Here is a 21,103-nt window from a genome sequence, read left to right on the forward strand (position 1 = left end):
AAAAGAAATAAAAAGAGTCAGAACTACAATAAGAATAATTTTAGTCTAATAGCTGTTTTCATACCAGAATTTTAACTTTTCCATGCTTGGACATGGCTTGAGCTCCACATTCAGATACAGTAGTTTCAAAGTTTCTGTACCATACTGTAGTTGCTGCTGCAGGATAATCCTGGATGAAAACCTATTAGAGGCTCCAAAATTCTGTAGACTTCAGCAGAGGTTCACCCTCTATTAAAATTAAGCATATATCCAGAGTTGCAATAAAATGCATTAACTCAAACAAGCAATAGAGGCATGTTGAAGTGAAGATGATCATCTTAAATGCATTCTAAAAAACTTTGAATGTTTCACAGAAACTCTAAACAATAAAATTCCTTACATTTCTTATGATTTGCCTGACAGCAGGTGAGTCGGGAGCGTAGATGATCCGTCCCATCAGCATCGGTTTCACAGAGTTCCACACTATCCTTGTGGCAGGATTGGACTGCAGCTCTTTCATCAAGTCATTGCAGAAAGGAGCTGCAACAGGGAACCACTTAATTGATTTTTTTTTCTTTTGCATTTTGAATCCCCTTATTAACAAATCCACTATTTTAATAAAGGGATCCACTCAATCTGCTATGTTATTAAAACGAGAAATGCACTCACTGGTGCTATTGTCGTAAGAGTAGTCACCCTTAGCCCAGCCGCTGCTGATACCCAGGAAGGCTTTGTAGTTATTGTCCTCATACCAATTAAAAGAGGTGACTCTGGAGAAAGCCCCCTCTGTGTAGCCACATACCAGGCTGGAAGCAGCCGCCATCACCTTCCTGAAGGACAGATTATTCTGGAATAAAGGATTTAAGACCTGGATCAGCTCCCTGGAGCTGCTCCTGTGGAATAACTGGAACGATATAAGAGAAAGAGGGAAAAGTCAGCGGCAAACAAGAGAAAACAGGAAGATTCTAGTTCAACGTCTATTTAAAATGCATGGTTTATAATTGGAAGGATTCTGATGTACATTTTAATGTAAGCCATTTATTTAGAAAAATAGGCAACCGCTTTAATTACTGCAAACAGTTAAATGTTTCAGATCAACAACTTATAATATAATACAATATCTTACAGTATCTTACATCTTTTAATGGCAGGAATTGATACTTCACACACTTGTGTTAAAATTTGTTGGACCTCCTGTGCTCTGTTTTTTTTTTTTTTTTGTTGACTCAAATTTCTACTTTTGTGTTTAACCTTTAAACTTTGTTTAGATTATTTAATGTCCTATTAGATGCCTCTGTATTCAGTTATTCATTCTTAAATCCTTTTCCATTAGCTTCCTTTGACACGTTCCTGCTCTCTGTTGCCCCCTAGTGCCTCTTTCCTTTCTCCTTAGCTCCTTTCTAGCTACTTCTGTCCACACCTGCTCCCAATTAACTGATTTCTCCACTCTTGGCTCTATCTCCCATATATACTCCTCTTCTGCAGTTCATAAGTGCTAGATTCTCATCAAAACTTCGTTCCTATTGTATATTCCTCCAGAGTGTCTCCCTGTTTTGGTTCCTGATTTCCCTGCCTGTTGTTTATTGGATTCTTTTGTTGTTGCCACATTAGCTGCCTCATAGTAGCTTTGCCTCGTCTGTTCCTATTTGGCTGTGACTCCATCCTGGAGAGAAATATCAGCTGTGCTGCTGCCATCAACACCTTTGTTTATGTTGAAGATCGGCCTGTTTTTACAGTATAGTCCTGTTTCTCTGACTGTGACTGGCTGGATGTGCTCTTTGCATCCTCCGACATGGGAGTTGGCTCGGAGCTCGTCTGCCTGGCTGTGTGTTTCCTGGACGGGGCCGCCTTTTACAATTGCTTTTTGTATCTCTACTTCTGTCTCCTTGAACCCCAGTCGGCCTCAGCAGATGGCCGCTCAACCTGAGCCTGGTTCTGCTGGAGGTTCCCTCCTGTGAAAAGGGAGTTTTTCCTCTCCACTGTCGCTACAAGCATGCTTAGTGTGAGGGATTGTATTTGAGTCAATGAGTCGATGCAATCAACTGGTTTTCCTTGGCGTTATAGAAATAAATTGAAACATTAAATATCTGCAAGAACCCATGTCTACATTTGCGTCCTCAACCAACTTCCACCCAACCCTGACAGTAGGTGTGGCTGGTAGCAGTTAATCCATTATTTATTCAGAATGATATGAAAAAAAATTGGTCCACCGTTAAGAAAATCTGTATTGTCCATTTACTTGGGGAAATCTTTGTCTGATTTTGAAGTTATGTTGATGATTCTATTCATAAAAAGCAAAATAAGACATCTTGAAAAGTACTTGCTCAGTGTGCCCAAGTCATGTAATATCTGGGATCTTCCTCATCTGATTCACAGGAAGTGAGATATGTATGCCTTCTACTTCAAGCATACACTATGTACAGTGCCAAAAGAGACAACTCTGTCACCAACAGGATGTAAGACTGTCAACTGCATTGAACAAATCTTTAGAAACAAAAGAAGTGAAATTAGGTCATAGGATAATAATAATTTTATTTGGATATTTGTTATACAAATAACCCAGTAAGACTCCAGACTTACATTTTATGCATTATGAATAAAAATAGAATAATAGATAAAAAACAACAACATAAGACTTATAGAAACAAATCATCGGAACTCATCCATCATCATTATTTCCTGGATCGCAGACTGCTCTTGTTTTTTTTCCCCATTCATATTGTTATATAATAATGATTTATCATTATTTTTCAGTCTAAATGGGCTTGCTCTACATTTAGATTTCCTAACACGCATCAGAAAATATCTCTCCACCGTCTGTTTGCGTATAAACTCAGCCAGGAGGAAGCAACCATTTCCTGTCAGCTATAAATAGGAAGCTGTGAACTTTTGAATGGGGAGCTACTGGTTTGCTGTGCTGACTGGTTCTTACCTCTCCCAGTCTGTCCGAAGCAGCGGAGACGATCCGGACCCAGAAGTGAATGTCAATGCCGTTAGAGTAATTGTCCAGAATACGAGGAAGCTAAAGAGAAAAAGATAAATGTTTTGAAAGGTAAATTATCATTTCTAACCATTCTTGGGAATTGAAAAAAAAATAGAAGAAATTTAATAATGAATATTGAATTGAATACATGCATTGAAAAAAAAAACAAAAAAAAACAAAAAGCAAATTGAAACATGTTTGATTTTTCTTTCTTAAAAGGGAATTACTGGTAAAAAAAAAAAAAGAAAGAAATAGCCGGCAGGGCACATCTTATTATTTCACAACTGAATCCTTTGCATTTTAATTTTTCTTTGTTTTGTCTTTAAATCATTGCAGAAGAGACAATTATTTATTTATTTAGTTCAAAGTTAATCAAAATACTTTTTTTGTTTTTCCCTTTCACTTCCCACCAACTCTGAGTAACTCAACTGTTCCCACAGCATGATGGTGCCACCACCAGCTATGGCTATGATAAATTCCACATTTGTAGTGCTGTATTGTTATGTTTTCTGCCAAATTGAATTTCTATTAAATAGTTGACATAAGAAGGCCTTTGGTTATTTTTGATTTATTTAATGCTAGCAGAGGTGTCAAAAGTAGTAATGTTTATTACCCAAGTACAGTAGAAGTATAAATCCTACTGTTTAAAAACAATTTTGTAGAAGTTAGAGTCTCAACTTAAGCTTTTCACTCAAGTAAAAGTGTAAAAGTACCATTTTTAGACCTAAAATATAAAAGGAAAAGTAATGAATAAAGTTAAGGACTGATGCTTTACTGCAGTGCACTACCCTATCAAAGGAAAATTTTTCTACAATTCTGGATGACTAATGGCTACAGTGTCGAAATAAAGTTTGCATCTTCTTGAAAAACTATTTATATTTGTATGTAATTATGTAATGAACAACAAGTTGGTGCAGCTCCAAGTCCAACCACAAAGAAATTAATTTCCTGGATGAAATTAGTTATTTTTAAGGGTTGTTTTTTTTTTTTTTTTTTTTTTTTTTTTTTTTTTAAATACCAACAGGCCATAATGAAAATGAGCTTAAATGAAACAAAACTAATGAGTAACTGAGTAGAAAGTGGAGATAATTGCAAAAAAATGAAAGGAGTTGAATTAAAAAGTTGTCTAAAAAATGATCACTCTAGTAAAGTATAGGTAGCCAAAATTTCTACTTAAGTAAGGTGACGAAGTATTTGTACTTTACTTGACACCTCTGAATGCTATTAGCAAAAATGTAGTAAATACATAGCAGACTTTTTATTTTTGTTAATAAAACGTATTGAAAACAATGAATCCTTTGCTACATTTGATTCTAATCACTTTAAAAATCAGCAAAACTTCACAGGGAATAAAAAAGTTTGTCATAAAACAGTGAAATTAAATATCCGTGATTCAAAAACCAAACTAGCATCTGGAAAACGGATAAGATCCTCCGTCTGTCCTCAGTTTCCTTTGTTTCTACTTGAGGACTATTTGGGTTTTCCAAAACACCTTCCAGAAAAACTCACAAGACAATAGAAGAAAGGATCAGGATGTTAGATGAAGCCAAGACACAGAGAGTTACCATCAGGAACATCTTTCCTCTTTTTAGCATTCACGTTTTACTCGTATGAAATGAAGATTTGTTTCTGAGAAAAGTTCAGAGCTTTTTCTTGCAACTGCACCCTTGGAGACACGGTAAACTGTTAAAGAGCAGCTGGCACTGTTCCACTGGACTGTTCCTGGGTAGGGATGAGGCAGGCAGGAGCATCTGTTGTTGTCTGTCTGATTGTCAGTGTCAGTGTTTACGCTTTCAGACAGAGAAAGAAAGAGACGTTGTGTCTTTGCTCAACCTCTCCAAACATGATTTCTTAGGTTCACCCCACATTTTTTAGAGATAAAGATAAAAAAAAGTTTTTTGTTTTTTTTAAATAGGTCAAGTATAAAGGTCCACACAAACCATACTCACTATAATCACCTAAGAATACTGACACCAAATACAAAAAATGTCCTTGTTAGTAGTTTATCTGTTTTCTTGAGGTTTTTTATTTTCTCTCCTGGATTATGTTTTTTTTCTCCTCTTTAATTTAGAAATATTTATATAAAAAATGTTTAATCAGCTCTGAAAAATAACGAAAAGAGACAGCAGTAACAAGGAGCAATTTTGTAAGACATGTGAATGACATGGATTAGATATGAATGTTGAATTGTGTATGCTCTTCCAGAGGGAAAAAAAAAAACATCAAAAAAGAAAATTAATGAATAAAATAGTTTGCTTTGGATTTGGTGAGGCTGTTATATTTGTATTTAAATTGTCCTGTTAATTAACACAGAGCCTTTCATGCAATAGAATATCCATATCCTAAGCTTTTAATAGAAGCGTGTGAGTTGCTGCTCTTAATATTTATCCATAAGCTTAACTTAGTCGTATTTGACCAAAAGCACTCTGTTCTAGTTAAATTCCTATTAGAGATGTGAAAACTCCAGATGTTGACATGTTTGAAGTTGGGACAGTAAACGCAACTTCCTGCCGTCCTTTGATATTTTTATTTACTTGCTTTTATTCTGATTTTTTTTTTGTGGTCCAATAGTTTGATTTATTTTACAAATGTTTTCGCTTTTCATTCTGCTTTTTTTCTTCTTCTATTTTATTATCTAATTCATGTAAAGCACTTTGAATTTCCATATATTAAATTGTGCTATAAAAATAAAATTGCTTTGCCTTACACTTTACTTCTGTTTACATATTGTTTATATCTCCACAGTGAGGCAAGGAAGGAACCAAACCAGAGCTCCCCTTAAGCCTTTTTGTCAGAGTCCTTGTATTTTATGTTTTTAAACCTTTATATATTTTAGAGAATAATTTATTCCTAGACTTATGAGGACCAATACACATCTGCTTTACTCCAATGGTATGCTCTCTTGTCTTTCCCGTTTTGAAAAGAGAGAAAGGGAAATGTAGCTCTAAAGTAGTAGACTCATGGTCAGTCTTTGTAACTCTTTAGCTCACACTCTTTAATAAACACTGTTTCAAAGCTGAGCTAAGATTAGGACTGGGTGCTCTGCTACTAACGTGTCATTTAAGATCAAGTACTTTCCTAATTTAGCCTCTTGGACCTGATCTGTTTATTTTTAGAGGAAACTACATTCGTTTATTGTAAAGATAAATAAAATATTCTGATCCACTGAAAGAGGGGGAGATGATCCTAAGAATGATGCTGTGTGTTAAAAAAAAAAAACATGTAAAGCGAAGCACATTTTGAGATTTTCTCCTCTTGTGTTTCCCTGGTCATGTTTTTGTTCTGCATGACAATTTAACAATGCTGTGTTTACTTGCACTGCATTTCCCTGAAAAAACATCAACTCCACCCTGTGAGTCATTCTCTGCGTAAAAAATAAATAAAAAACACAAACAGATGTTTATCCTTTGGGTCAACCGACTTTAAACATGTGAGGCACCTGAATGTTCCTTCTGTTATTATAAACACTTTACTTCTCTTTTATTTTTTAATTTTTTTACATCAAATAGAATATTTATAATATATGCAGACAGTAATTTATTTGTAAATTATCTCTGGAACATTTGCGACCAATACTATAGAGACAGCTAATATGGGAAAAAAGAGAATATAGCCTACACACAGAATACTAATTCACGTGCATGAAATACTGATTTGTCTGCAGGAAATAAACAACTTATTTAAAGCAGGAAACTTTACAATATATTTCAGTATTTTTATACATCCCTTGTAACTATTGTTCTTCCAGGGCCTTGCTGCTCCATCCCAGCATCCCAGCAGTCTTAGATGTGCCAGTAAAGCCAGCTGATTGGCTCTTGATATTACATTTAAATGTCTCTAATTAATGAGAATTCTGGCAATCATTTTCTAGCTCATCCCCAACCTTAAATAAAACTCAGACTATTGCAGTCTATCATGTTTTTATTATTTCTCTGTTCTCTGATTGTTTGAAAAAGTTAGCTGCATAGAAAGATTATGTTCTAGTATTTTATGCATATTTTGTGCCACAAACGTCATGCATAAGAATCAATACTTCATGTGCATGCTCTCTCTTTTTTTTCCTGCCATGTCAGTTTCAGGCTCTCAACACTCCCAAAACTTTTATTAAGTTCTTTATTGCTCTTAAATAAAAGATGCCTTGCTAAATTCATTTTTAATTTAATTTGTCTTCATTTGCCTTTGCAGATGAAACTTTTTTAGTCACAGCTGCTACTCTATCAGTGGTATGTCTCCACCGGTAAGGCACATCCAGATGCTGGACTCTTGTGCCTCTTTCACTTTGTGAAACGGTTTAATTTGAGTTTTTTCAGTAGGTCTGGTTTTTGACTATGTGGTTTTTGACATTTTTGTGGTAGATCTGGCTGCAGGTTAAAGGTCACTTTTAGTTGTAACGTGAAGCTTCATCCCCTCAGCCTGATTCCAGGGCCAACACTGCAAAAACGATCTAGAAATAAGTAAAACTTTCTTAAATTAAATGTATTTAACCTTGATTTGAGAAGGTAAATGAGATGATTTGCCAATGGAATGAGTGTTTTTACTCTTAAAATAAGATATTTAGATAATATGCACTTGAAATAAGACAATGCAATTGTGTTTTCTTATTGTAAATGTAAATTGTCTTGTTCCATTGGCAAGATGACAATTTAACCTCCTCAATTCAAGAACAAATGCACTAATTCTAAGAAAAAATTACTTATCTAGATTTAGATTTTTTTCCAGTGAATCCTCTGACTACCAACGGTTTAAGAAGATTCTGTATGAGATGTACCATGCTTTGGTCATGTTTAATACTAAGCGCTCATTTCCAAAAGTCTGGACCTGGATGCTGAGTCTTCTGGAGACTATGATGTCAGTCAAATAAGCCTCAAGTGCCATTTCGCACAGTGTGCTGTTGGCCTGTGGGAAACTGATGTTAAGATCTAATAAGATGCATATGAAAGTGTGTGTTAGAGCCAAACAAAATGTAAATATTCTCTCTGTAAAATCAGAGCAAAATTGAGAAGTTAAAAGCCTGCAATGAATCGGAAGCTGCTGTGACATCAAGGTCACTGTCTGCAACAAAGACCCTGCTCCAAAATGTTTTTGCTGCTGCCCATAAAAAGACAAGAAAAAAAGATAAATCTTTGCTGCTCATTTGACCCAATATGGCCACAATGCTGCAAATTATATATGTGGAAGCCTAGAGGAGATTTTTACTTCAGATCAACAGCTCAAGTCAACATATATGGCTAAACCTAAAATAATCTTTTCCTATCTCAAATGAAATGTTATTAAATTATGCTAAGAAGTCTGGTTTGGATCATTAACCCAACAAATCTAAATGAACTCTGCCCTCTGCAAAGAAGTGTAGTTAAATATCCAACCAGAAGTATGCCAGAAGATTGTTTAAAGGAAGAAAAAAAGCATGAGGTCGAGGTGATCTTTGATACTGTGTTCCTTTGAGAAAATCTATAGTAAAGACAAGCTTAACCTCCAGGTTGCTAAAGTTGTGTGCTGTAATATCCTTCTTCTTTAAATAAATCCTTAATTATTAATTATTGATTAGTATGACAATAACTGACAAATGCAAATATTAAGGGGAAATCCATAAACTGTATTTATTATTTCTGTGTAACTAAGTTAAAGACTAAATCGGGGAGCTTTAAAAAAAAAAAAAACTTCACTAACCAGCCGGAAGAGTTTGAAAAAATCCACATTGGCATAGAATTTGTCCTCGATGATCTGCAGCCTTTGCGGGGTCAGGATGCACATGGCGTTCCGAACGGAATAGAGTCCTCTGTGGCTTTGGAAAATCAGGAATCGCTCCAGGAGGTTGAGGCTGCAGGCGATGTCTTTTAAATGCAAGTCTGGGACCCCGAAAGCAAACTGAAACACAGCGGAAACAGGGGATTGCATCCTTTTAGTACAATCATTGCTCAACCTTTAAAAACTACTATAGGTATTAAGTAACAAGGTAAATTGCTGAATTCAGACCTTAATGCTTTTGTTTTGCGGCCTTGGAGCCGTATTTAAAAAGCAAAACTAAAAAAAAAACACAGTTTGATTTATTGTTATCTACAAAACCTCTGTTGTACTGTAGTTAACTGCTGAACATAGGTGCAAACATTCCAGGTTGGGATGACTTTGACAGCTGCTGCCAGGAAGAAGGCAGAGTGTTACACAACAGGGAAACCCAGAGGAAGACAGTTTTTCCCTCTAATGAATTTCTTTGGAATTCCATATAAAAACCATATAAAAATGCATCACACATCTACTTTATTTTTAAATCAATTCTAGGAAACTGGGTTTGACTTCAAATTAAAGCACGAAACACTTCTCATTTCTTCAGTTAATTGATGTTATTTTTATCTATTGAATAGAATAAATCTAACTTTGTGGCTTGGCTGTCATCATCAGCATCCTTTAATCTGCTCTCGATTATAAAAAGTCAACTTTTATTTTACAATAAGATGAGAATTAGAACAGACAATCATTTTCTTGTTTTTGCTCCATGTAAGAATTTTTTCTTTGCTTGGGTTTTCAAATTCTAAATGAGAAAAAAAAAGTAAACGTAATGTATTTAAATGAAAGAAAGAAGGTTGAATAAGAAGTGATTTAAGATCAAATAAAATGGGTATAAATTATCTGCTTTCATTGCATTATTTACACAAAGATTGAAATTATTTGTTTTTCGAAATGGAAAAATAAACAATTCCACCTGCTGATGAAGATTCTCAGTCATCCAGGTCATAGTCATTCCGTAAAAGTAAAAAAAAAAAATCCACTGGACTTGGTTTCCAAGATTTGAAGATTGGAGAGGTAGCGAAACGTCTTCAAATCTTGGAAACCAAGTCCAGTGGATTATTATTTTTTTTTTTTTACTTTTACGGAAAAACAATTCCACCTGGAGCTGCAAACATAATATTATTTCTACCATTTTAGTTTTATTTTGTACCAAAATTCATATAATTAATCATCCTTATCTAATTTTGGAGGATATTAAACATTTTTGCTGTTTGTTTTCCTCACAGAATAAGCTAAATATAGCAAGCAGATGGATTATTAGCAATTAGACACCATGTCTGTCCATGTCTGTCCACATTTTGCAGCACTATGCCCTAACCACTAGGCAACAATTCCCCCCTAACTAGGCCGCCACTCCCCCTTTCTCATAAGCATTATCAGAGTGTGAGGCAATTCCTTTCAGCCAGCTGGCTGGCAGTGTGTTGAAACAGTGGGGAAAAGGGGCATTATTGATATAATGACATTAACAGTCAACTGAAGAAGACTAATTGGATTTAACATTGTAAATGTTCTACACATGGTTAGTTATGTCTTATATATTTTAAATCATTGGTCTCAAACTCTCAAACAGCTCAAAAGGATCTGGGTTTTTTCACCATGTGCTAATTTCCTGATAAACTGATTTAAGTGTCTTTGAAATATGTTGGTTTTGTTTCTGTTTACAGATGAAAATACTGTCAGTACCTCATCTAGCCATGACGCATTTCCAGCTGTGACCTATCGAAATTTGTTGGTACATACAAGCCTAAAATTCTGGTATAAATATATGACCATAGGTTTAAACAGTTCAAACGTTTAGTTTCTGGGGAAATTTGGCTGTACAGTCTCTGCTCCCATTACATAACTGGTCTGGGGAGCTTTCTACCTAATGTTAGGAATGTTTCCTATTGTTGTCTGGGATGAATAGGTTCACCTTAGTTCCTGAACGTTATGGTTATCACATATCCTGTAAAGTGATGGTGAAATGCTGCAGCCAGTATTCTTGTCTACACTGAAGTGTTTCTTCATATGTGTGCATATCCGTACCCGTTCAGGCCTGATTTGGGCATTGACTAGATGATACACCACAGACTCCGTCAGAGGAACGTCTCTCAGCAGGAATGACGTCAGAGTTTCATCGTCCTTCAGGATCGTCTCCACCTTCACTCCTCTACCTGTGTGGAAATAAGGGAAGCAGTTTGTATCGTTCCATGCCCTGTTGGCTTTAACGGATAACTGCGCACTGGAAAAACTGGTCCAGGGAGAAAAAAATATATATCCTAATTAATGCATACCAAGGACAAGCTGGAACAAGCCAGTTTCACAGGAGGAATCAGAACAGGACGAGTACTTGCTGTTTGTTCCACCTCAACACAGAAGCAGTATTTCCATCAGCCTGTCTGTGCATGAGCAAAGTTTACTTTGAAAGCCAGAGTGTACATTTGGTCTCTATCCAGTTCTGCCTGTTCCCTCTTCTGGGTGATCTCACTTAGTTGTGTATCCAGTGGAAACAACATGGAGTGGAAAAGCAAGTGTGGGCATGAGATCCGTGTATTGATTTCATGAAACAAAGTAAAGCAGCACAACACCCTGAAAAATTTCTACATGAAATGTTTGCTTCTGTTAGAAACAGCCTTAAAGACCTTCTTAGCACCACCTCAAAGAAATGTTAAGAGAAGCAGTCTTGAAGTAAAGTCTGAGCTTAAAGAATTTGATGGGAATCCATGAGTGTAAAGCTGTTGCTCATTGCCCACATTCCTCATTATGTAACAGATCACAAACTGACCTGTGCTCTGAATCACTATAATCCCACTATGGAGGTCACTTTTTGTCAGTAGTGCGAAGAGACAGACAAAGTGACATAACATGAGTATTCACACAGATGACACTTTAATGTTTCCTATTATATACCAACATGAAGCAGCACCTAACTGTAAAATGGAAACAAAAATCTAAATTGTGGTGTGGATATTTTTACTTAGCTTCCTTTAATCCACTAATTACTGCAAGTATTCTACAAATATGGTCTTTGTGAAAGAGAGGGCCAAAAAGAAAGGTCATTCTTGTTGGTAGTGTCAATTAATTCACCGATGAAAAAGCTGTTTTCCGCATTGGTTTTTAACTTTAGTTCAGTTTAACTTCCATTAGATCTGCTGGACGTTTTTTTTTCCCCGTCATAAGTTTCTTTCATTCCATTTAATTGTACTACTTGGTACTATGGGTGTATTCTGCATTTAATTTGGGGCCTTTTACCTTCTTCTGAAGCACTTTGGTCAACATTGTTGTTTTAAAATGTGCTATGTAGAAATATTCGATATGAGCATGATGTGGAAAATTCAGTGAATATTCTGACATATGACAAAAAAAATTGAAACATTAGCGTTTGAAAGGTTTAGTTATTAATTAATTCCACACAAAAAAGAGAAAATAAAAACTAATCTATTGGACTTTGTTTTGAAGACGTTTCGCTTCCCATCCAGGAATTTTTCCTAAATTATATATATATATATATATATATATATATATATATATATATATATATATATATATATATATATATATATATATATATATATATATATATATATATATATACATATATATACATATATATATACATATAGTGACAGATCAAGTGTAGCCTGGGTGCCATTCCAAACTTAGTCCCGCCCACAACGTTTGAGGTCGGGAAGTTCGGTCTGGCATTGCTCAATAGTAGCGCGAGTATGCTAGCACAATATCTGGCGGGCCAATCAAATTGTCAGGGCGGGCTTTATACGATGATGGACAGATGATCAACAGTAACATAATCAACCATGTGACCAAAGCGTGCTTGGGTGACAACAACAATGGCTGCCGCTGGAGAGCTGAGGTGTGTAGATTCTGCTATTAGGTCTGTTCTAGAAGATATCGACAGCAAATAAATTTTAAAAGAGGAACAGGGAAACGCGATCAAGGCTCATCTTCTTATTCTAGGTGTGCAACTGCACGCTTTGATTTTTGTTGACAACAACTATGCGTCGCTTAACATACGTCACGCACTCCGTTGCTCTTATTGGTTGTAGGTCTATCCAATTGAGTGCAGAGGCATTTTTTTTCCTGGTTCGTTTGAAACACGCCCCATAATCACAGCTCTATGGAGCAGCATCAGACTCATATTCTGACTAGAATTGAGTCGGACTACGTCAGGCTAGATCAAGTGACTCATGTGATGCAAAAAAAAAAAAAAGTTTTCCATCACAGTTTTGGGAATATAAGAATTTTTATACATCCAAAACCCCACTTCATCGAAGCATAAAACAGTTTTATTGGAAAGCATCCATTTTTTTCCAAACCGCAATGTTTCCATTTAACGAATTTAGTTTTGTGATCACAATTTGAAACTTTTTAACGAGAAATAGAAAAAACTACTGATGATATGCTGGTTTAAAACTCATGAATCAGTGATGCACTTGGCTTCACAGGTACAGTATAAAGATCAGGTAGTTGGAGTTAAATCTCTTGGTCTGATGAGTTTTTCACCAGTGTCAGGAATATGGCAATCATTGGTTTGCTGGGTGAATTACATAAAAAACAAATCAGTACAATGTGATTACAACTACAAAAACAATAGTTTTTACATATTTTCCTGTTACATCCACAAACTTCAAAGTATTTGTTTTGGGTTACAGTATATGTCAGTATAAAATACAGTGTGTTATAGGAAAAAATTATTTTGATCAGATTACGCCTATGAATTATCTCCTCCCCCTTTACCGTCTCTGTCTCTTTCTATCTCCCCTTAATTTCTATCCGCTCTCCCCTTTCTTGCCTCCCTTTTAATCTCTGTGTCCGTTGCATGCTATTTTATTCCCTAAATCAGTTTCACATAAGCGGAAACTTATGGCAACAACCATAATGGTCTGCTTGTAAAAGCAAATCTTTAGGGCTATCATGTAGCACTGCTGCATCCATTCCCAGAGATATATTGGCAAAACAGGACCCCCTCCACCCAAAAAAGTGTACGAATGAAAATCTAAAAAAAAATACTGTGCTGTATGCATTTTTATTTAGACCACTTTTACTTTTATATGCCTAAACAAAACCCAGTGCAACCAATTTACTTTAGACACTATCAAGTTATTAAAGTGGACAACTGTTACAAGAACGAATACTTGTGCAATCTATAGAAACTATCTTTATGGAAGATGGGCAAAAATAAAGCTTTTTGTGGTTAATGTGAAGACGGATGAACTTAAGCCCAAAGTGGTTCTGGGAGATAAATAAAGTAAAATGAACTTAACTTCCAAAGAGCACAGGAAATCTAACCCAACAGCTAGAGCGATGAAGAGTGATGTATATTCATGTATAATGGTCTAGTCAAAGTCCAAACCGAATTTCAATTGAAAATGTCAAGGTTTCAAGTTTCCTGATCAAAGTTACCATGTCCTAAAATTCTAGAACAGTTTAAGCACTATGAATATTCTTCCAGAAACAGTTTTTCAAAATACAGCCTGAGAGAGCAGTCAGTGATATGCTGCTTAAGAAGAAAACCATGCAATGTCAGTGTTCTCTGACGAACGAGAAGGAGAACATGTGACAATGAATAAACAGCACGTTGGTGGCAAAATAAGCAGCTTATACTTCAGGACCTGTCTTAAGCTTGGGTGATATAATGGTGTTAAACTGTCCAGATACACTGATGAGAAAGTAACTAAGATGTAGGGAGCCTCAGATGAACCTTCAAATTAGATGCTGATTTTATCTTTCTAAATCCGATCAGATTAACTCATTCATATATCTCAATGGTGCCTTTAAACAGGCATGCATTCTGCCAGAAGTTAACAGTAACCGCAGAGTAAACTCTATTAATACTTGTGTAAACTCCCGCTTTAAACACAAGTGAAGCTATTTTCCACCCGCTCCTATAAAGCGGCTCCCAGATTAAAGGACCTTGCGCGTGCATCCTTTTAAGACGGTTCTGCAGGAAGTTGATGAAAGCCTGGACCACTGACCTGAGACCTTTTCAGGATGAGTGCGCAGCGTGTTCATAAAGTTGCTCATGGCGTTCAGTTCCCTCCAGAGACGACCGACCTGCAGAAAGTCCGGGTCACTGAAAAGGAGCTCTTCTGCATCCGAGTAGAATCGGGCCAGTCTGTGGAAAAATAATGTCATGTTCCTGAGTTTGTTTATTCACAGTTCCCTCCAAACATGTTCCTACATCTTGCAGTTTGTCAGTTTTTAATGTTGCAACCACAAACCTTATTGGCAAAAGTACCATAACTATAAAGCAGAGGGAATGCTGATATGTTTTGTACATCTTTTAGCAAATAAAACTGGGAAAACCTAGATCAGAATATGCATTCTTCCCCCTCTTTATGTTGCTACTCCTAAAAGATTATTTGATCGCCTTCAGATGAAGAGATTTAATTGCAATATGAACACACTATTACCCACTGTGTATGTATGACTTGTTTATATTGTCTCTGTAAAGTACCTTGAGATAACGTAAACTGGTGCTGCATAAATAAACAAAATTAAAATGAATTAAATGTTTTTTGGAGGTCTCGAGATTGAGAGAGCAAATAATTTCATATATCTATAGGCCAATGTTCATCTCTTCTTTCTTTGTATGTTGGTGTTATTGCCATAAACAAATGCAAAATGCATGTCTGTATATCCATTTTGCACACTGTAGATTATGAAATGGAATATACTTAAGAAATACTATTAGACCTGCAAACCTCAAAAGCCCAAAAATGTCTAGGCTTTCAATTTAAACTGACAGCCCAGACAAGGACACTATTCATCTGAGAAGCAGGCAAGAGAGCAGTCTTAAATCTAGAGGAGCTGCGAAGATCTTAAGGAGAATCTTTCAACAAAGAAGCTATTACATCTCCTCCCTAAATCTGGTCTTTATGGGAGAGTGACAAGAATGAAGCTGTGATTTTATTAGGGTCAGTGGTGCCTCTAGAAATGCTTCATAGGGGCGGCCAGATGGGAGCACTAAAAATCTTGGGGTTGCAAACTGAAACTTTCTTAAAATAAGTGCATTTTTCTTGAATTGAGGAGGTAAGTGAAACACTTTGCCAACGAAACAAGAAAATATACATTTAAAATAGCAAAAAAGTAATTGCATTGTCTTTTTTTCAAGTGCATATTATCTAATTATCTTCTTTTAAGCATAGAAATACTCAATCCATTGGCAAACCATTTTATTTACCCACTCAAATTGATACAGTTAATTTAAGACATTTTTACATATTTCTAGATCGTTTTTGCAGGGTATTATTGTGGTAAACCTGCCTGTAGAAATTATAAAGATTTAAGTAAACACCCACTCATATCTTGGTTTAATGTGTGATTTTTAATGTTACGTCGCTGGCTGTGCATAATGGGATGAAATGCTAAACTGATGCTACTACATTTTTGCACTGGCGAGTGGGGTGGCCATTGGGGTGGCCAGGGCATTGCAAGGGTGGCCGTGGGAAAATATAAAGCAAAAGGCCAAAGACATGGATATGAAACCAGGACTAGAGCCTCTGGATGCATAGTGGCCAAGCTACAATAAATGTGTGGGGGGAAGAAGCACTGAATATTTTCACCTTCATTTACACCATCTTTAGGAGGAAGGGAGGCTTGCCTAGAGCTGCACTGCTTTAAGACGACTGAATATTGAAGTGGCTCTGCTGGCTTGATTTTGATATGGTCTTTTAACCTTTTATAGGGCAAGTTACCTTATTTGATCACTTGCATACCCCTTACAAATGGATTCCCCCCCCTGCGTCTAGCCATTCAGCAAAGATACTACTGTAAATTAAGTTGTAAAAAAAAAAGTTAACATGTCAAGTAAAAAGGTAAAAAGCTATTTGAAAAGTTTAAAAGTAAAGTGAAAAAGTTAATAAGCCTAGATAACAATTATATTAGGTTTACAAACTAAAAAAATGTAAGTGCCAGTATCAATATTAATGCCTCTAATGTTATGTTGGATTAAAAAAAAGGTGCTTTTTTGAGTGTTTTTCATGAATTATTATTTTTCTTAATGTATCTGGGCAAGTTGGTCTTTCTTGTTATTAGGTCATTTTTGCCATCAGAATATCCATATTTTTTTATGTTACAAAGGTAATAAGGTGTTTTCCTGGATTCCAATAACACTATTGGCTTTACATTTTGATTTTCAAAAAATTTCACTGAGTGGCCTATAAAAGATTAAGGCACTTTACTTCCTCCATTTGTGGATAAACGTTTTCTTTTTCAGATTTTCTTTTATCTCTGGTGTTGGATGCTGCCCAGCTTAATATTATTTCACTTTTTTACACTTGCTGCAATGCGTAACCCTAGCAACATCACCAAGTTATATTTTTCAACACCGAGGGACAGCTCATTTGCATCTCCAAAGCTTAAATATTACTTCAACTACTTTTGCAAGTTCCAGTTGAGTTAAAAAGGAGGGGCAGAGGATGCTGAGCAGGAATAATGTGAAGAGAGAGGAGGAGGAAATTCAAGTCATCTCTTCCATCAATCATTATGGGCCCTAGCAAGGACAAGTGCATTTCTAAAGCCTCTCCAGATCTGGTGCAAGAGAGATCGCTACAGGAGATCCTTTCTGTCTAAAGCCATCGACATATACAGCTCATTTAAATAAAAACCTCTGAGCTCATAAAACATTTAATATTTGAACATACTTTAACCAGTATTTTTACTTGCATTCCATTGAGCTGAAGCTGGTTATAGTTTATGGGAACATTGGAGAACAAAACTTGTTAAGGGTTCTGAGCTATTCCAGACTGGTTTACTTTAAAGCATACTGTAGAATGGCCTAGTTAAAGCACAGAGCTGAGCTATTTGACGATCACTGTGAAGATGAAAACACTGAAATATTACAAAGCACTTACAGCAAAATAATTCATATTAGTAAGTCAGTTTTGTTTGAATAAGTTTATTTTCCCTTCCTTTCGTATTCCAAGTAGGACAATATGTAATGGAAAAAGAAGATTTATGTTAAAATAAAGAAATAAAAACAACTCCATTATTTTATTTAAGGTGTATGGAATCTAATGATCTTATTTATGGGCAAAAATATCAATTCCACTTACAGATAAGGTTACTTAAATGCTAAAATTAAGAACCCATTCACTTATTTTAACAAATTATTACTTTAAGTTTAGTTTTTGCAGTGACATAGCTTGGGCTATCTTTTTAATTTCTATTTTTCATGCAATTAAATGCATAAAATCTTTTAATTGCGAGGCACCAGAAGATTGATCTAACTAAAACTCTGCTGCAGTTGTTTGAGGCTTACATGGAGTTGTTGTAGTTGGACACCAGACCCGGAGATTCGCCACGGGTGGGGTACTGAAAGCAAGGGTTGTTGGCGTTGCAGAAGATTCCCTGAATCCACGGCAGGATACCAGCGGAGGGCATGGCTTTGTTAGGGAAGTGGCCTGAAGGACAAAACATACCATCTCTTAGCAGTAATAGAAAATTTGGGAAAGAAAGGAATGCCTGCAGGGCAGAAGTGACAGTTTGTTCTCTCTAGTTGCTCTTGGCTCACATTCATGTTGACGGTAGAGAGGGTTGACTCTCCTTAGCCACACCAGTCCCATAAACAGCATCACGGGCCACACGATCTCCATGAAGAACCGGATCTGATCCACGCACACACATACAAACAAGTGTATTTTAATGACTGCTTTCAGAGCATTTCTGCATTCTCACATATAACCTTTTTCTTAAAGAGAAGAATGCATCATAGTCTGGCACAAGGCCAGTAATCGTTCATGCCTGTTCAGACTCAGCAGGGTGTGGCACTCCTTCATGCAACATTAACATATTTATAACAATAGTATTAGATTTGTTGAAAATAAACCAGTTATAAGAGCAGATACCATGATGGCATTACGGAATCTGAATTAGGACTGCGATGTAGTGATTGCCAAAGTCTGCTGGTCTAACAGTGGCGGATGAACCACAGATGAGAAGACGTTACCCTCTGCCGCCTGCGGATGGTCCAGTTCTTCCACAGCAGGAGCCTGACCTGTCTTCCTGACCCCATGGTGCCTCCTATTCACCCCCGCGGGGGACGCTCTGGCCCTGGCGGACCTGTATTCAACCAGTCCAGAGTGATCTGCTGTTCTTGGAAGAGCAGTGCTTTGTTTTACTGACACATATCCTCATGATAGGGCTGCCTGTTCAGCTGCAGAGAGACCCGGGTGAAAGCTAACAGAAGCTCATAAAAAAGGGTTAAGAACTCAATACTTCATGGTCAGAATAAAAGCTGTAAATCCTTTTATATAAATAAATATATTATTGGAGGATTCTATGCAAGTTTTCTCTATTGTATATTTATACAACAAGAACAGAGTTTTTTCTTTAATACTTCTGTTACTAAGCCACAATGTTTATAGTAAACACATTACACTAATATGCCACTCACCTCAGAGGAAATCTTTAGCTGTAGATTGACATCCAGGAAATAAAAAATAAAACATTAGAGCTCATGTTCTCTCTAGTGTTCCCTGTTGTTGCAAATGCAGCTCGTTTCCAGACCTCGTGAATAGTTAAGAGGATTGATTTAATCTACTTTCTGAGCAATAGGAGAGACGGCTAACCTCCTTCTTCCACTGGCAGAAACCTTCATGCCCTTAACTAACCAAGCCTTTATTACTGTTATGGTGCTAAAGTTACTGAGGAGCAAAGGTAGTAAAGCTTCATGTTATGGCAGGACAATGGAGAATGGTGGTTTCTTTTCTTAAAGATGTGTTTGTAGCTCATGATGATCCAAAAACACGGTTCTGCTGAGGTGTTAAGGAGGTTCGGGTTGATTTTTTGGCGGCTTTCAGGGTCATCTTGCTTTCAACATCCTCCATATATTTTTGGGGGAAAGTTAAGCAGGTATTGTTTTTTTTTATATGTCTGTTCGGATTTGTTGCCAAGAATTGATGGAAAATGAAAATTAGCCTTTATATTTTTGGGAGGATGTGGAGAGCCCACCTGCCCCCACCCACATCGAAAAAATAATGCAACTGTTTTTGGCATTTATAGTTGCATCCTCACCACTTTCTACAGAAGCACCATAGAATATGTTCTGACCATCTGTCTCTCTGTGTGGTGTGGAGGCTGCAGCACCTCAGACTGGAAGAAAGTGAGTGGTAAGAACAGCAGAGATAACTGGGGATCCTCTCTCCTCCATAAAATACCTTTCATCCCAGCGGTGCGTGTCTAGAGCCCGTAACATCACAAATGACCCCTCACACCTCCACCATGGACTGTTCTCCCTGCTGCCCTCTGGGAAGAGCCTTCGAAGCATTGGATGCAGGTCCAGCAGATTCCAGGACAGTTTCTTCCCCACTGTCATTAGACTGCTGAATGTTTTGTAAAGTGGGTTATTAAAAAAAAAAACCTAAATGTTAGAACTATAACTATACAGTCATATGTTTACATCACTGCTGCTTAGCTTATCAAGGCTGCACTTTGAAAAATTAAATAGTCTAGATCAGGGGTCTTCAACGTTTTCGAGGCCAAGGACCCCCAAACTGATTGCGAGATGGAACGGGGACCCCCTAATTAGATATATTGTATGAAATTGTGTTATATCAAACTGGTCCTATAGTCACTGTATTACAGATGGAGTCATGTAACGAAAGTCATTTCTCCCTGGGATTATTAAAGTATTTCTGATTCCTGGTTGATGGGACAGGTGTTGTAAATGAAATGGTGTCCAGCTTGAAAGAGCTCCAGTGTGTTGCTGAATGTGTGCATTGATGACTGAAAGACATCTTCTGCTTTCATTTATCTGTTTACTACAGTTGGTTGGATTCATGTTAATGTGTATTTAAAGTAATTTTAATTAGTGCAAAAAATTGCAGGAGGGAATATAAAAAAAGTAATCAACCAAGACTTTCGCGACCCCCATGAAGTACCTCCGCGGACCCCCTAGGGGTCGCGGACCCCCTGTTGAAGACCTCTGGTCTAGAGGATCTAGATGAAATTTATTTTTGTCAACACGTGTATACAAAACAAAATCTAAGTTTGCCGGCCAAACTACCAGGTGGAAGGTTTAGAAGGGTTGTGTTTATATCTTTTAGGTTATTATTAGGTGCATCAGCCAGGTATTTCTACTGAAAAATAGGATTTAGGGTTTGTCATTTGTAATTTTTTGTCTTAACCAGTCACACAAGGGCAACACATTTAAGCTGTAGACCCTTTGGTACAAAGAATGACATTTTCTTTTTTTTTTTTTTTTTTTACATAAGACCATCCACAAAAATCGTATCCATCTTTTAATTTTTTTTTTATTTAAGAGTTCATGAAGAATATATTATGTTGGTGTTGATTAATTTATCTTATTGTTATTCTAACTCCATGAAATGAAATCTAAGCCAGTGAGGATTTTAGTCC

General features: G+C 36.5%; 1 protein-coding gene across 1 annotated transcript in view; it reads right to left on the minus strand.

Annotated features, from left to right (window-relative positions):
- Positions 1–18,773, minus strand: part of abca4a (ATP-binding cassette, sub-family A (ABC1), member 4a) — a 57,986-nt gene extending 39,213 nt beyond the window's left edge. The window contains exons 1-9 of the mRNA XM_038304301.1: positions 18,693–18,773; positions 18,258–18,351; positions 18,006–18,147; positions 14,719–14,858; positions 10,772–10,899; positions 8,630–8,827; positions 2,912–3,001; positions 649–883; positions 380–519 (exon numbers count right to left, since the gene is read on the minus strand). Of these exons, the coding sequence (XP_038160229.1) occupies positions 380–519; positions 649–883; positions 2,912–3,001; positions 8,630–8,827; positions 10,772–10,899; positions 14,719–14,858; positions 18,006–18,147; positions 18,258–18,351; positions 18,693–18,758 (1,233 nt within the window). The 5' untranslated portion in view covers positions 18,759–18,773. The remainder of the gene's footprint in view (positions 1–379; positions 520–648; positions 884–2,911; positions 3,002–8,629; positions 8,828–10,771; positions 10,900–14,718; positions 14,859–18,005; positions 18,148–18,257; positions 18,352–18,692) is intronic.
- Between the last annotated feature and the right edge of the window lie 2,330 nt (positions 18,774–21,103).

This window comes from Cyprinodon tularosa, unplaced genomic scaffold (genome assembly GCF_016077235.1).
Source record: "Cyprinodon tularosa strain WSP-4 unplaced genomic scaffold, ASM1607723v1 ctg53, whole genome shotgun sequence".
Classification (NCBI taxonomy): domain Eukaryota; kingdom Metazoa; phylum Chordata; class Actinopteri; order Cyprinodontiformes; family Cyprinodontidae; genus Cyprinodon; species Cyprinodon tularosa.